A 15,766-nucleotide genomic window follows, 5' to 3' on the forward strand; every position below is an offset into this window, starting at 1 on the left:
CAGACACCAGTTTCAGGGCAACAGATGTTCAATGCAGACTAGAGTGTATGAATTCAGGTATGCATGTTGACTAAATCTATTTTGAAAATTGAAGAAAGGAGCTGTTAGGAATTTAAATGACAAAATTTAATTGGAAGTAATTGTACCTGTGTACTACAAAGAGTTTAACAAAACAGAGTACATCTTCATGAAGGTGATACGGGCAAGATAAATACCGCAACGCGTTTCAACCGTTGGGTTTTCGTCAGGCTGTATTTTTTTCAATTTTTGATATTCTATTGTGCCTGCTGAGCTGTTTTGGTCCACACATTGTGTGTTTTTCCTAAATCTATTTTAATCATGATTACAACAATGTGCCATTGCCTCTTTGGATTTTGCCCTGCTCTATGGTCAACATCTCCATTCGTTAATGAAACCATTGCGTTAGATGGCTGTCATTTATTGTAATTTTTTTAACGTTTAAATAAAATAATTGAGAGGAAAACTTCCTTTACTTAAGGCTTGACTGATCATTACAGATGGGATAAAGATCAGTGCCTACTGCCATAGGAGGCAGTTCCCACATGCAAAACTAACAGATATCCCACATCTAAAACGTGATTCCTAACTGCAGGGCAACAGCTGCTTTACAACTGCTTTTGTGCTAATGTAACACCAAACAAAATGACAATGTTGCGGTGAAAATGTACTCATTCACATTAATCCTGTGCATGTTTTCTTTTAGCATCTTCTTGGAAATAAAAATACTGAAACAGATGTTCTAGGTAGGGATGCGCCGATATGAAAATTTTGGCCGATGCCGATAACCGATATTAACATTGCCGTTATGGCCGATAACCGATATTTACCGATGTCGATATGATCTGTATAAAACCCACATTTTTATGATCATCGCATTTTGTACATACTGAAAAACGCATGTTAACACTGAATTTGAAGAAGTTATGCATTTCTTTATTCGCAAAGCCTTTGGAAAAGCCCATAAATCATAGATTTACTGCATTATTTCATATCAATGTGAAGAATTTGGCTGATAATGATAACCGATATTAACATTGCAACATCTGACCGATACCGATACGTTAAAAAATGACTAACATCGGCCGATACCGATATGATTGCCGATATATCGCGCATCCCTAGTTCTAGGCTTTGTTTTTGCGATTAAAATTTGGTTCAAATATGAAAAATGAGCAAAAGTCTTATTGCCTTACCCATGAGGGCACAGCGGGTGATCTGTAAAGGGAGCTGCAGCAGGTCCAGGGGGATGGGCAGGATTCTGGAGTACGGCACCGTCTCAGTGTTACCATAGTCAGCGTAGATGACAGTGAGCTCATTCTCACCGGCCTCCAGGACCACTGCACGGTACCAGTTACCATCAGCTGGGGAAACAACAAACGTTACTGGAATTAACAAGTAACATCACTAGTTTCCGTTTTTTGTATTTTGGCAGCCCTTTGAGCAGAAAGAGTTATGGTTACTTAGAAATACATTATACATGAATGTTGGTCTACCTTCATGTAGGTATGTATGTATGTCATACAATTTAAAAATAAAAATAAATGTTTAACGCATGCTTTTTATTAGTTAGCTGCAAGACAAGTTGCCCCTCTGGAATAATAAACATGTCTCTACTTAACTCTGCCTAGCACTGTGTAAAGAGCTTTCTTCTGCCTAGCACTGTGTAAAGTGCTTTCTTCTGCCTAGCACTGTGTAAAGTGCTTTCTTCTGCCTAGCACTGTGTAAAGTGCTTTCTTCTGCCTAGCAGCACTGTGTAAAGTGCTTTCTTCTGCCTAGCAGCACTGTGTAAAGTGCTTTCTTCTGCCTAGCAGCACTGTGTAAAGTGCTTTCTTCTGCCTAGCACTGTGTAAAGTGCTTTCTTCTGCCTAGCACTGTGTAAAGTGCTTTCTTCTGCCTAGCAGCACTGTGTAAAGTGCTTTCTTCTGCCTAGCACTGTGTAAAGTGCTTTCTTCTGCCTAGCACTGTGTAAAGTGCTTTCTTCTGCCTAGCACTGTGTAAAGTGCTTTCTTCTGAGTCTCCAGAGTGAGTATTCTTTGCTGGGCAGAGCACTTGGTGACTAGAACCCCCCCGCCCCCAATTCACGTGAAAGCTTATTTAAAAGACAAGTTCACAACATTTAGAAGCCCATCTCCTATTCTTAATTACACAGTGCTTTCCTGTGTGTACCTGTGTGAAAGAAAAAGAAACTGCTTCCCTCAAATTTGCATGCACCCTTTTGTTTCCGAAGCTATAGTAAGAATAAGTCCCAGAACCCTTTGAAATGTATTCCCATGCTATTTTGGAGGAAATGTGGGCCGATAACAACATGCACTTGCACAACTAAGAAATGTACGAGAAGAAAAACAGAGGTGAAAACACCTTGGATGCTGTCAATGTCATTAATGTTCATTAGGATAGGCTTCTAAAAAGTCTTGAACCCAACCTTCGGAGGTACGACTCCACCGACACAGCTGCCATTGGAAATCAGTGAGGCTTTACTAGCCTCCGTTGTGAAAGGACAGCATGGAAAAGTCCATTAAAAGCGACCCTGTTGTTAGCTGGGCTGCGGAATGCGAGCCGGGGTCTCCAGTCTGTGTAGACTGTGTTTAAAGGAAGAGCCGCTCCTATGCTCGGCTGCATGCACACCGTGTCATTATATCTACTAGCAGACATCAAATTACTGGCTTGGGTCTGCGGGGGCAACGACTGCAGGTGGGGACCAACGAAGAAGAGACCAAACATAAAAATGGGGGATGGAGAGACAGACACAGAGAGAGAGAGAGAGAGAGAGAGAGAGAGAGAGAGAGAGAGAGAGAGAGAGAGAGAGAGAGAGATATGGGGGGCAAAGGGACAGAGAAAAAGACAGAGCGAGGGGGGGGGAGGGGGAGATCAGCTGGTCTCTCCTCATAGGGACTCTTACCTGTAATCATATTGAGCGATGGGGATGACTGTTTGAAGAAGGGGTTTCCCCCCGCTGACAATGTTTATTAAACCCTGCATGCAATTTCCTCATAAACCATGGTGTGAAAACTAATCCACCTCACAATGTATATTTGTAGCAACTCTGGACTCCCGTGGTTTCACCTCAGTCTGTTATTAACTTGTAGAGGTTAGGGATGTTCATTTAGAAAAATTTCCATAATCGAAAATCGGGGAAAATTAACGATCAATTATCGATTATTGATCATATTAATAATAATATTTTTTTAACTCATTGAGTGCCAAGGACGAGTATGTTCGTCAATTCGTTTAGTAACGTAGAGTGCCAAGGACGAGTATGTTCGTCAATTGCGTTTTTTGACGGTGGGACGTGGATCAAAGCCAGATCCATCTCCTGTGAAAGTATGGTGGATGTTGAATGTGTAAAAGCTATTTTAGGGACCCATTAGGTGGCGACAGTGCTCTCCAGATTAGAGAAAGGCGAGGAAAAAAGAGAGAAGAAGTCATGTGGAAACGGAAATCGCATCGATATGCATGAAGCATAACGTTAGCTGTGCCTGTGAACAGCAGTCAATCTGCTGCCACAATTGAGCCCCTCCGTCTCCGCTGCGATAGCCCCTCCATATGATTTAGTTGCCGACACCAGCGTCTTTCTGAAAAGTTAGATTATTCTCAGCTGGGAGCCGGCGACAGGCTGTGAAAAAGCGGGGTGCAGCGCACTTTTCAGTGCAGAGTAAACGCAGAGCAAACGCACTCGCAGCAGAGCCCCAGAGACAGGAGGGGGGGAGGAGGGGGGTGGGGCACGCAGGGCACTACAGCATACAACCATTGACAGTAAACACAGACCCAGGCAGCAGGCTCGATGCAGAGACAGGCAAACAAGCTAGAATATCTGATGCCCACCAGCAGTAAATCAAGACCAGCAAGAAGGTGTAGGGTCTGCGCACGCAGGGGCCAGCGCTGCTGGTTGCAGCTAAAAAATATTATTTGGCCAAACAAAATTCCTTTGTTTTCACTGTTTTATTGAAGGAAATTATTTTTGAGGTGTCATTACATCAGAAGATATTAGCTTCAGAGTCAATGATGTGCTTGAAATGCTTCCTTTCACAAAAGGCTGAATATCTCAGATTCTAAATTGAAACATGTGTTTTTGCTGAAATCAACCTATCTTCTCCGGCTGATAACTAAAGAACGGAAAATGATATCAATAAACTTTTTTTTGCAGATGATAGAAGAGAGTCTCATCGTTCTTTGTGCGTGTTCGGTGTTTACATAGTAATATCACACAATATTCTGTGGGCCTCGAGAAATCACTGAAAACCCTCTGAAACTCTGGCACTGGGAGCGTCCGTTCTCCAAAAGTGGCTGGCACTCAATGAGTTAATATATATATATATATATATATATATATATATATATATTTTTTTACAAAATGAATGCCAATGGCAGAAAATACGAAAGACAACGTGTTCTCCTCAATTAACTCTTTATTTCAATGTGTCTCCTCTACAACACTCTGCTGTCCCCGGCGCATGCCGGTGTGAATTCCCCATGTTTAAAACAGTTTTGTTGGCACAAAGGCCCGTGCCCAGCCAGAAAACTAGAGACTATATGAAGCTCCACCTCACGTTAGTCGGCTGTGCAATGGAGTGGGGCGAGGAGGAACGAATTCCACCCAAACCTAGTCCGAAAAAATATTATTATATATATTTTTTTTTAATAATAACAAAATCGATAAGAATTCCACATGATCGATTCCATTCCTTAACACATTGAGTGCCACAGCGCTTCAGTAAAATTGTCTGGAGCCTGTGCCAGATTCACTTCCATTCAGTTGAAAACAGCTATAGAATCTTTTCTATTAGGGCTATATTGACAGGGCTGGACTCTAATGAAACATTGGACACTCCTGCTTCTTTCAAAGAAGAAATTTTGTTTCTAGACAGTTCCATTATGAAATGACAGCCTCTGAAAGAAGAGCACTTTCAAGGGTTTTCTGCTTTTTTTTTTTTACTTTTCAAGATAAAGTCACTTTTATGAATACTTTTTGCACTCTAATTTCAAGCACATTCACTGACTCTGGCTGGTGTTTTCTGATGTGGTGGCGTGGTGTGGTTCTGTGCAGCCTGCGTGCCGCACCCCCCTCTCCCCCCCCCCCCCCCCCCTGAGCTGCGGGCTCCTCCCCACACGCACACAGTCTGTTTTCGCTTCCTCCGTTTTTGCCCCGGGTGGATCCCAGCGCAACAAGGAAATGGCAAACGGGAGTTACGGGACTGAAGGAAAAGGTTTGGCCGTTCGGCTTCGGGTGCTGCCTTTCTGGCAGGGAATCGTGTGGAGAAACTATATGCAGACAGATAGACAGAAGCAGAAGAGCTCAGTTGTGGGTGCGGATGCAGCCAACTGTCAGCTGCAGACAGAGCAATCAATATGGCTCTGGCTGCAGCATGCATCGGTTTCCCCTTTGATCACGGCTTTTTCCGCTTTCTCCTGCACAAAGTAAAGGATCTGAGGTGGGTGGCGCAGCTCCCGTGTAGATGTTTAAGGTGGCGCCGTGTGATCCCTTGAAGGGATTCATGCTCACTGGCTGGGTACGACCTTAAACAGCAGAATTATGGAATAATATGAATTATGATTTTAGGACGTCCACAGACGTCCTTGGCACTCCTCGTTACTTTTTTTAGGACGTGCACAGACGTCCTTGGCACTCAATGTGTTAACGATCAATTATCGATTTTCGATAACTGATGAACATCCCTAGTAGAGGTACTGTAGTACCAACAAATAAAACACTAAATATGTTACGTTTAGGGATGCAGGTAGCCGGCACTACTTTCCAAACATGGCCGCCGACCTCTTTTCCTTCCAAAAAGACAGATTATGTGCATTTTGGATTAATATTTCATCGTGTGGTGAGTACCCGAAGCACAACATGTATTTTGGTGCCGTGAGATGTGTGTTTTGGCAGATTTTTAACAGCTGTACCATTAGCCTCCATTCTATGGCGATAAACTTCCAAAACTTCGAAAAAAGTGGTGTATCCCTTTTACCTAATTAATAAGGATACTGGCTTTTAACTGGATTCACCTCATTAGTGTACTTCATGGAAAGGCTAAGTGTCCCTTCTATTTGAACATTCAGGGTACGTCTGTTAGCCTGACAGGAAAGTGGTACGAGTTAAAAGTGTTGGGGCAGGAACTTGACCAGCTGAGGGAGCAGGGTGGTTAACAACCAACACCACCTATACTGCCTCAAGGTGAAAAGTTCAATACTAATTGATAAACAGATCAATGGAATATAGAGAGCTAAAGTCCCTCCCCTTCTGGTCAGACCCTATGCGCACCAGTGTCTTACAAATATATGAATGGTGGTGAACGGAGAGATACGTCACTTGTTTTGATCCCATTTTCCACAAGCCACATATCTTCTGAACATTCTGACACTAAAATAGCATTTTTCAGACAGACGGATTAGGAGAAATTTTAATTTGCTCGAGACCTGTCTCTGTCTCAGCAACAACATCTTGAGATTTGGCAACAGGAGCTCATGTTAGCAGGGAGCGATTAGCTAAAGCTACATGTCTGCCAGAGAATTGCAATATATATATATATTTTTACTGTTTTTACAAAATACACATGAACCCTGAGTAGCCATATTGAGCCGATGTTCGGAAATGTTGCACTATTTGGGAAATATCACAATTTTGAACATTTTCTTTTAGAGACAGCAGCAGGCTCAGTTCTAAAGCCAGAGTGAAGTTTCTGGTATCCTATGAAACTAGACGACCTAATGAATCGATTTGTACCAACCATGTCATGCTAGCTTGTCAGGAAGATAGCTAAATAACACTCCAAATGTAGGCTACATTTTGGCGAGGGGAAAAAAAACATTTACAAAGGGGTCCTCTTTTTCACAGCCTAATGGTGGCAGGTGTGTGTGTGTGTCTGTTTTGAACCAGCTAGTAGCCTTATATTGTCATTTAGCCTTTCTGCTGCTATAGAGAGCCGCAGGGATGATGTATTTTTGTAGTCAGAACGCGGAAGTCCCGAACTTCCTGGTTCTTCACTGTTTCTGTCTATGGGATTTTTGAATGGGTTTTTGCCGCGATGCTTCAAATAAGGTCTCTGGGCAACGCAAGATTAATCAAACGCGAACCAGAGTTCCGTCGGATAATCTTCACACATGAGGACCACTTTCATTAGTTTTGTAGCGTAAATGCGAGCCCTAGAAGTAAAATGCTCGAGCTAAGCTAATCCAGAACTACACACTGTCGCATAGGCTTCCACGTCACGTCACCACTCAACCTGGACTGTTGTTGATGTGTGCACTGATTACCCCGGGCTGAACGGGCTGAACCAGGTGAGGGAAGAGAATTTCCGTGTTCGTCCTTTGAGTGGTGACGTTATTGATGTATATATCCCCATCGACATAACAGTGTAGTCTCATTTAGCCGTTTGCTAGCTAGCCGTCCTTTTAACGGCAGGTAAAAGCTTCAAAACTCATAAAAGTGGTCCTCGTGTGTGAAGATGATATTACTAAACACTGGTTCGCGTTTGATTAAGCCAGCGTTGCTCAGAGAGATTATTAGAAGCATCGCGCCAAAAACCCATTCAAAACTCCCATAGGCGAAAACTGTGAAGAACCAGGGCTGTTAGCATCGATGATTTCCGGACTCGTTACTGCAGCTCTCTATTGCACAGGCTAAAAACTAACCATATTGACCATCAGAGCAGTGTGTTTACATGACCAGCTGGTTTACCAGGCTAATAACTAACCATATTGACCATCGGAGCAGTGTGTTTACATGACCAGCTGGTTTACCAGGCTAATAACTAACCATATTGACCATCAGAGCAGTGTGTTTACGTGACCGGCTGGTTTACCAGGCTAATAACTAACCATATTGACCATCAGAGCAGTGTGTTTACGTGACCGGCTGGTTTACCAGGCTAATAACTAACCATATTGACCATCAGAGCAGTGTGTTTACGTGACCGGCTGGTTTACCAGGCTAATAACTAACCATATTGACCATCAGAGCAGTGTGTTTACGTGACCGGCTGGTTTACCAGGCTAATAACTAACCATATTGACCATCAGAGCAGTGTGTTTACGTGACCGGCTGGTTTACCAGGCTAATAACTAACCATATTGACCATCAGAGCAGTTTGTTTACGTGACCGGCTGGTTTACCAGGCTAATAACTAACCATATTGACCATCGGAGCAGTGTGTTTACGTGACCAGCTGGTTTACCAGGCTAATAACTAACCATATTGACCATCAGAGCAGTGTGTTTACGTGACCAGCTGGTTTACCAGGCTAATAACTAACCATATTGACCATCAGAGCAGTGTGTTTACATGACCAGCTGGTTTACCAGGCTAATAACTAACCATATTGACCATCAGAGCAGTTTGTTTACGTGACCGGCTGGTTTACCAGGCTAATAACTAACCATATTGACCATCGGAGCAGTGTGTTTACGTGACCAGCTGGTTTACCAGGCTAATAACTAACCATATTGACCATCAGAGCAGTGTGTTTACGTGACCGGCTGGTTTACCAGGCTAATAACTAACCATATTGACCATCAGAGCAGTGTGTTTACATGACCAGCTGGTTTACCAGGCTAATAACTAACCATATTGACCATCAGAGCAGTGTGTGTACGTGACCAGCTGGTTTACCAGGCTAATAACTAACCATATTGACCATCAGAGCAGTTTGTTTACGTGACCGGCTGGTTTACCAGGCTAATAACTAACCATATTGACCATCAGAGCAGTGTGTTTACGTGACCAGCTGGTTTACCAGGCTAATAACTAACCATATTGACCATCAGAGCAGTGTGTTTACGTGACCAGCTGGTTTACCAGGCTAATAACTAACCATATTGACCATCAGAGCAGTGTGTTTACGTGACCGGCTGGTTTACCAGGCTAATAACTAACCATATTGACCATCAGAGCAGTGTGTTTACATGACCAGCTGGTTTACCAGGCTAATAACTAACCATATTGACCATCAGAGCAGTGTGTTTACGTGACCGGCTGGTTTACCAGGCTAATAACTAACCATATTGACCATCAGAGCAGTGTGTTTACATGACCAGCTGGTTTACCAGGCTAATAACTAACCATATTGACCATCAGAGCAGTTTGTTTACATGACCAGCTGGTTTACCAGGCTAATAACTAACCATATTGACCATCAGAGCAGTGTGTTTACGTGACCAGCTGGTTTACCAGGCTAATAACTAACCATATTGACCATCAGAGCAGTGTGTTTACGTGACCGGCTGGTTTACCAGGCTAATAACTAACCATATTGACCATCAGAGCAGTTTGTTTACGTGACCAGCTGGTTTACCAGGCTAATAACTAACCATATTGACCATCAGAGCAGTGTGTTTACGTGACCGGCTGGTTTACCAGGCTAATAACTAACCATATTGACCATCAGAGCAGTTTGCACAGGTATGTCAATCTGGCAGAAAGACAATGTGGAAAGTAATGAGATAGGATCATGAGAGATTGAATGAAGGGTGAGTGTGTATTTAATGAAGGGTGAGTGTGTATTTAATGAAGGGTGAGTGTGTATTTAATGAAGGGTGAGTGTGTATTTAATGAAGGGTGAGTGTGTATTTAATGAAGGGTGAGTGTGTATTGAATGAAGGGTGAGTGTGTATTTAATGAAGGGTGAGTGTGTATTCCTCACAAGAGAACTGTGCGCAGCAGGCAGCTCCGAGCGCTGGTCTCTGGCCAGAGGAGGCGGAGTTGGAGGCCTGGTTGGCGTTGCAGTAGACAGCCAGCTCCATCATCACATTCCGAAGCTTCTCCATGTCCACTACACGACAACACAGAGCAACCATAAGAGGAGAACATGGGAAAGTGATCACTGCGACGTTGTGTCTTTTTGAGAGACACAGAGAGAATTAAGCGAGTGTTCTGACCCTGGCTCGAGCTCAGGACGTAGAAGAGGGAAGGACTAATGACGGCTGCAATCCAAGGCTGGAAGGTCTCGTGGTGAGGCAGCTCCACTGTCTTCCAGTCCACTGGGAAAGAAGCTGCTGAAATCAAATAACAACAAATCATTTAAAATCAGGCTTCAGATACAACTGGGCTCAGGAAAATGATCACTCACCAACCCATTTATTTTCAGTTTTATATTAATACTTAAGACAAACAACCATAAAATTTAAACAACAGTAACATGACAGCCACGACAGCAATAACAAGGACAAGAAAAACAAACAAAAAACAAGACAAAAAATAAAATAAAAAGTTACCAGACATATTACTAATTGAATTTGCGGTATGTTTCAGAATGTTACAATCTCAGGTATACAGAACGGAGGTGGTTACATGAGTTGTGACATTACAAGGTGGTTATTTATCTTTTCAGATAATCAACAAATGGACCCCATATTTTCAAGAATTTATTTGGCCCTTTAGATTTATAATAACTAGAGATGGGATAGTTAACGCCATTAACGGCTGCGTTAACGCGAGACTCTTAACGCGCGATAAAAAAAAATATCGCCGTTAATCTATTTAATCTATTTTTTATTTTTTTTTAACCTTTATTTATACAGGGGGAGTCTCACTGAGAGCAATGCTCTCTTTTTCAGGAGCGCCCTGTTCACATTCACACACATTCATACCTGGAAGCTGTCCAGTACAACCACAGTCTGATCTGCTGGCCACTGAGCAGCTCCACTGTATTATTATTATTATATATATTATTATTCTCAAAGTTGTCTGGTAGCAGGGTCCACTTATATTGAGCAGGCCATGATGATTATCACTTTAGAATGGAACAGGTATGTAAGCGCGGACATTTATGTCTGCCTCCCCCATCCTGGCTGCTGTGGGGGGGCGTGAACAACCGAATAAACAGAAACCTGTTCACAAGGACTTACTTCTAGTCATTATTTATGTTGCACACACATATTTTGAATGGCTTCGACAGACTTCAAATGACCCATTTTAATCTAGATTAATCTAGATTAATGACCAGGATTAATCTAGATTAAAAAAAATTATCTATTCCCATCTCTAATAATAACGTATTCTCTCCATCTGTATATTTATGATCATTTCGTTAAGCCATTTCTGAAAACAGGGGGGTGCAGGGGACTTCCAGTTTGTCAAAATCATTTTTTTGGCAGCCACCATGCCCAGCATCAGTGCTGCTTGTTCTTCTACTGGGTAGCTTAAAGCGGCTTCTGAACAACCAAAAAGTGCTAACTCTGGATCAGGAAGAATGTCTTTTTCATAGACCCAGGAAAACCACTGAAATATTTTGTGCCAGAACTCATTTAAATGCGGGCAGAACCAAAAAAGATGTGATAAGGAGCCCTCTGCACCCTTGCATCTGTCACATACTGGAGACACTGATGGCATGAGTCTCATCTTTAAGACTTCCTAGCTTACCTGCTGATGGTGTTGCCACAGTCGGCTCTTCAACTGGAGCATCCTTGGCGCTGTCTCCTGTCCGATTAGATGGTGGGACCTGCTCCTTTTCCATCATTTTCTCTGGGTTCTTCACGTTGGAGACAGTGCTGTCACGGCTCTCTTTGGGAGCGGCAGCAGGCGGCTGCTCGGTCTCTCCGGGAGCTTTGGCCAGGTGCTCCGTGATGAGGGCAGCTGAAAACAGGAAATGTGTTGCATGTTTGAAATGAGATTCATGTGCCAAACTATAATGATAAGGACTGATGTCTGTTTGGTTTGGTGTCCTCAAGCAGTGGGTCAGTAGGTAGTCTCACCGGGAAACATGGCACAGCAGGGTTCTCCCACTTTAGGCTGGAATGGTGGGGCATCTGCCTCACAGTGCTGCTTCAGTTCAGCCCCCAGCTCCATCAAAATCTGATCCTCTGATAGACACACACAAGGTACAATCACAGAGTTATTTATGCACGATAATCAGCATCAAGGCAGCACTATTAAAAAAGGTTATTATTAGGTGTTATGTAGACTCAGCCCTCAGTCTTAATCCGTTTCACTCCTGTAAGACTGAGAATATTACTATTTAAATCTTTGCATAACGTTAGGTGGCGCTGTTGGAAGCCTTGCATCGGAGAACCAATCATGAGTGTTGTGGGCGGGCCTGCTTTCTGGGCGCAGTGACGCTCATGCAGAACCAGTGTCTCGCAAAACATCGCCGCGTTTGCGGAGAAACATATTAATCACTTAGAAACAAACATAACCTGTTAATAGGACGTGTTTCATCCGGCCCCGGCGGCTAGAGGTCTTTTCCCCAGCGATAAGCCAGACTCCCGAGGCTAACGTTACAGAGCCTGCTGATGACTCACAGTAGCAAGCGGACCACTTCCGGGTAGGAAACATTATTGTAAAATAAACAACAGCTATAAATTTTGTTTGGAGCATATCAGCTTCATGCTCTGTGTTAGGACTATGATAAATGGCATTGCCGCTACCAAATAAAATTCTAATAATAAATGTAGGCGTGTCTGCTGCCGGCCGTTCTCGCCGGGCTCGGACAGACAGTTTCTGACAGTGAAATTCCCAGACGTTTGGTGGCGCAGCTCACCAAACGTCTGGGAGCCGAGACTAGGTGTTATGTAGACATCTAGATGAACTGATAATCCTATCAGTTGCTACAGCAAAACAGCTTATACACTAATGTTTCCAAGTTACTTCAGTCAGTTGAGGAGAGCAGAGTGGAGGTGGTAGTAGCAGTGGGGAAAACAATTAAAATAAATGAAAAGTCAAAGTGTCATTTGATCAAGTTAAAATGATCTATATATTACACAACAACATTTCTAGGACTTGATCAGATGAACACACAGTGCAAACAGAAAATAAATAAATAATAATAAAATAATAAAGCATAAAGAACCTGATCCAACATTGTAATATTGGAACAAGTACTCTGTGGTACTCAAGACTAGCTAATATTTAACTTAAATTTGATACTATTCATATTACTGCCAACAGAAACCTGGTGTATGTAGGCTGAGGGCACAACTGTACCTTTAGGATTTTGGATGCGGCAGTAAAAGGATCCAGGACTCTCCACGACACTGACCAGCAGCGCCACTGTCTGGCCATCACAGGGAAGCTCAGTACAGGACCACGCCAGGGCCTCACTTACTTGTCCAGGCACTGCAGAGGGCATTTCATGTGTCAACAGACAAAATGCATTTCATACAGGTCTAATCATGTGCTCAACTTGGACTGGATGTGCTTCATTATTTAGCAGTTTCAGGTGCTGGAACTAAGTACAGTGTTAGTAATTATGAATCTATGGGGGGAAATATCAGTTAAAAGCAGTGGCAAAGACAGCTGTAAATATGATTTACAAATATGAATGGCAGAAATGTTGGACATTGCAGTGAACATTTCATGCAAACAGGGTGGCCTAAGGTTAGAATGTCAAGCCTTGGTGAGGTGCCCTTGTGTAAGAAACCAAATCCGATATATACTGTATATCAGTGTTGTAGTACTCAGGACTCCAGGCCAATTTTCAGGACTCGTGACTCGATTTGGACTTGAGGCACTCATGACTCGGACTCGAGCCTTCATGCATTTACACACGGAAGTTGGGAGACAAGGACTTTTTAATTGATAAAGAGTTTTTTTTGTTTTGTTAGATTTGTAATAAAGTCCCGCAATTCGCGCAACGCGACTCAATTAAGCATTCAGATGGGAGCGAGCGGCCGAGATGAAATATCCCAACTCGAGCGAAATTACGCTGGCATCAGTCGCTCGCTGTTCAATGCTGATTGGCTGCCGTGTGAGAGTGAGTCAAGGATCACACTGGCTTGGAACAAACCGCTGGTTTATTGTGTGGCAACAAACCGCATTGACAGCTGATTGACAGGTATAGAGCTGTACTACCGGTATAGAGCTCGCGTTAGGAGCACGCTGATAGGCGTAGCTTGTAAACAACTACGGTGGCTCGTAGTGGACAAACATCATGACATTGCGTAACGTTATAGCCCCCAGATGTCCGTCAATTCTTGTGCCTGTTGACGAGCGATTTAAACACAGCGACAGAGCGATTCCAAAGGGTTGAATCGAGCAACAGAGAGAAAAATAAATATCTGGGTGTGAACACAGCTTAAAGGAGGATTTACCCCCTAGATATGTATTAGAACAGTGATTTGAAAATACCTATGGAAAAAACCAAGAAATGACATATACTCTTGTCTATACTAGACTCTTTGGCTGTGTTCAAGTCAAGATTTTTTTTCGGAAATCGATGCCATTACAGTTTGCCTACTGCCTCAAAAATAATTTATTTGAGAGGGGCAATATCTTTATAAATATCAACAACTAGCCAACGCTGGTGGCCTGTATGGAAACAGAAAATCTGAAAATGGTTGAAAGTTATATCAATTTGGTAATTCAGTGGCGAACTAGAAATTTAATTATTTTTCTGCATGTATCTCTATGGCAGAGTGTCAAACTACGTTACGAGAGCAAAGTGACATGGGCTCGTTACAGCAGCACACCGCACAATAGGAGAAACCCCCCGCTCTGGGGTAACACAATGCGAGATTTCTCCACGTCATTCCCTCGTACAACTAGCGATAAACCGTGCAATGAAATCCGTTTTTAATTTGCGTTTTGGGGCTTTTCGTGATTCTTGTTAAAAGTTACTGCAGCGCAGGGCAGTGTCAGACCTCCATGTGAAGAGCTCGGCCCGCGCATCCCCGCTGCCTGAGCACACAGCAGCTCGTGCTCGCGCTCTAAAAGGCAGGGTGCCTACGAGCTGCTGCCTGGCTGGCAGAAAGGGCTCCAGACTCGGTGTGATAATCCTCTAACAGCATTTGAGCTTATTCAGGTAAGATATTTATAATGTAATGACACATTCAGCGATAAACTGTCTACAATGAAGACATATGTCAAATATGACAACGTGGTGTTCAGTATTTTAAGAGCACAGGAGCTACTTGCTTGATCAAACGGTCAAACCCAATCCGCGCAGCAAAACACACACGAGTCAACGTGGAGGAGCACACACACACACAGACACACCGAGAGAGCCCAGCTGCTGCTGCGCGCGCCCCCGGAGCTTGGAGCTAGTGCATGAGGTTTACAGTACGACTCTCTCCCGCCCGCTCCCGCCTGCCTGGGCTGGAGACAGCTGCTTCCAACTCGGACTGATAATATATACATCATCATTCGAGCTTATCCAGGTAAGATATTACCGTAAATTCCGGACTATAAGCCGCGGCTTTTTTCCCGTTTTTTGGCCTTTTTTGGCCCCTGCGGCTTATATAACGGTGCGTCTTATCTATGGATTTTTTCAGCAAACGGCCACTCGGGAACCTCCAAAATCTATGGATGTTGGTATGAGGCAGAACGAGAGCAAGACAGACATTACGAGAGCGAGACCCTGATTGGATGATGTTGCAAAAAATGTGTCTCGCGACCTGATTGGAGCACTGTGCCACTACGCTCTCTCAGCCACTACGGTAAAACACCCTCCCTCCTCCCTCGCTCCGGGGGGAAAAAGGCAGCGATTGAGCCAGAAAGACAGTCTGAATGAAATTGAATGTAACATTCCCAATTCTATGTATTACATTCTAAAAAACTAACAGCAACATTTTGGAAGGCTAAGCCACACAACTAGCTCGTTGTAATCTAACATCATGCTTCAAAAGATGGAGAACTGGCTGTGTTACGACGATGGCGGCGAGAAGAAGAAGGAAAGAAGGAAATCGAGTAGCAGCACGTAACCTTGGCATCAGGGTGTTGACACAGAGAGCAGACGGCCGAGGTGCCGTTCAGATCCGACTGAAGGCTCAAGTTTGCCAGTGGATCCTGACAGCGTGGAGGAGTGTCAAAACATCCACG

General features: G+C 43.5%; 1 protein-coding gene across 1 annotated transcript in view; it reads right to left on the reverse strand.

Moving 5' to 3' along the window:
* Window positions 1–15,766, reverse strand: part of LOC310771155 (tudor domain-containing protein 1-like) — a gene marked incomplete at both ends in the record, with an annotated part of 63,276 nt that overhangs the window by 31,916 nt on the left and 15,594 nt on the right. The window contains 6 exons of the mRNA XM_083663818.1: window positions 1,215–1,382; window positions 9,657–9,785; window positions 9,892–10,008; window positions 11,375–11,587; window positions 11,707–11,814; window positions 12,935–13,066. Of these exons, the coding sequence (XP_083519944.1) occupies window positions 1,215–1,382; window positions 9,657–9,785; window positions 9,892–10,008; window positions 11,375–11,587; window positions 11,707–11,814; window positions 12,935–13,066 (867 nt within the window). The remainder of the gene's footprint in view (window positions 1–1,214; window positions 1,383–9,656; window positions 9,786–9,891; window positions 10,009–11,374; window positions 11,588–11,706; window positions 11,815–12,934; window positions 13,067–15,766) is intronic.

Source organism: Poromitra crassiceps, assembly GCF_964638095.1.
Source record: "Poromitra crassiceps genome assembly, contig: HAP1_SCAFFOLD_381, whole genome shotgun sequence".
In the NCBI taxonomy this organism is placed as follows: domain Eukaryota; kingdom Metazoa; phylum Chordata; class Actinopteri; order Beryciformes; family Melamphaidae; genus Poromitra; species Poromitra crassiceps.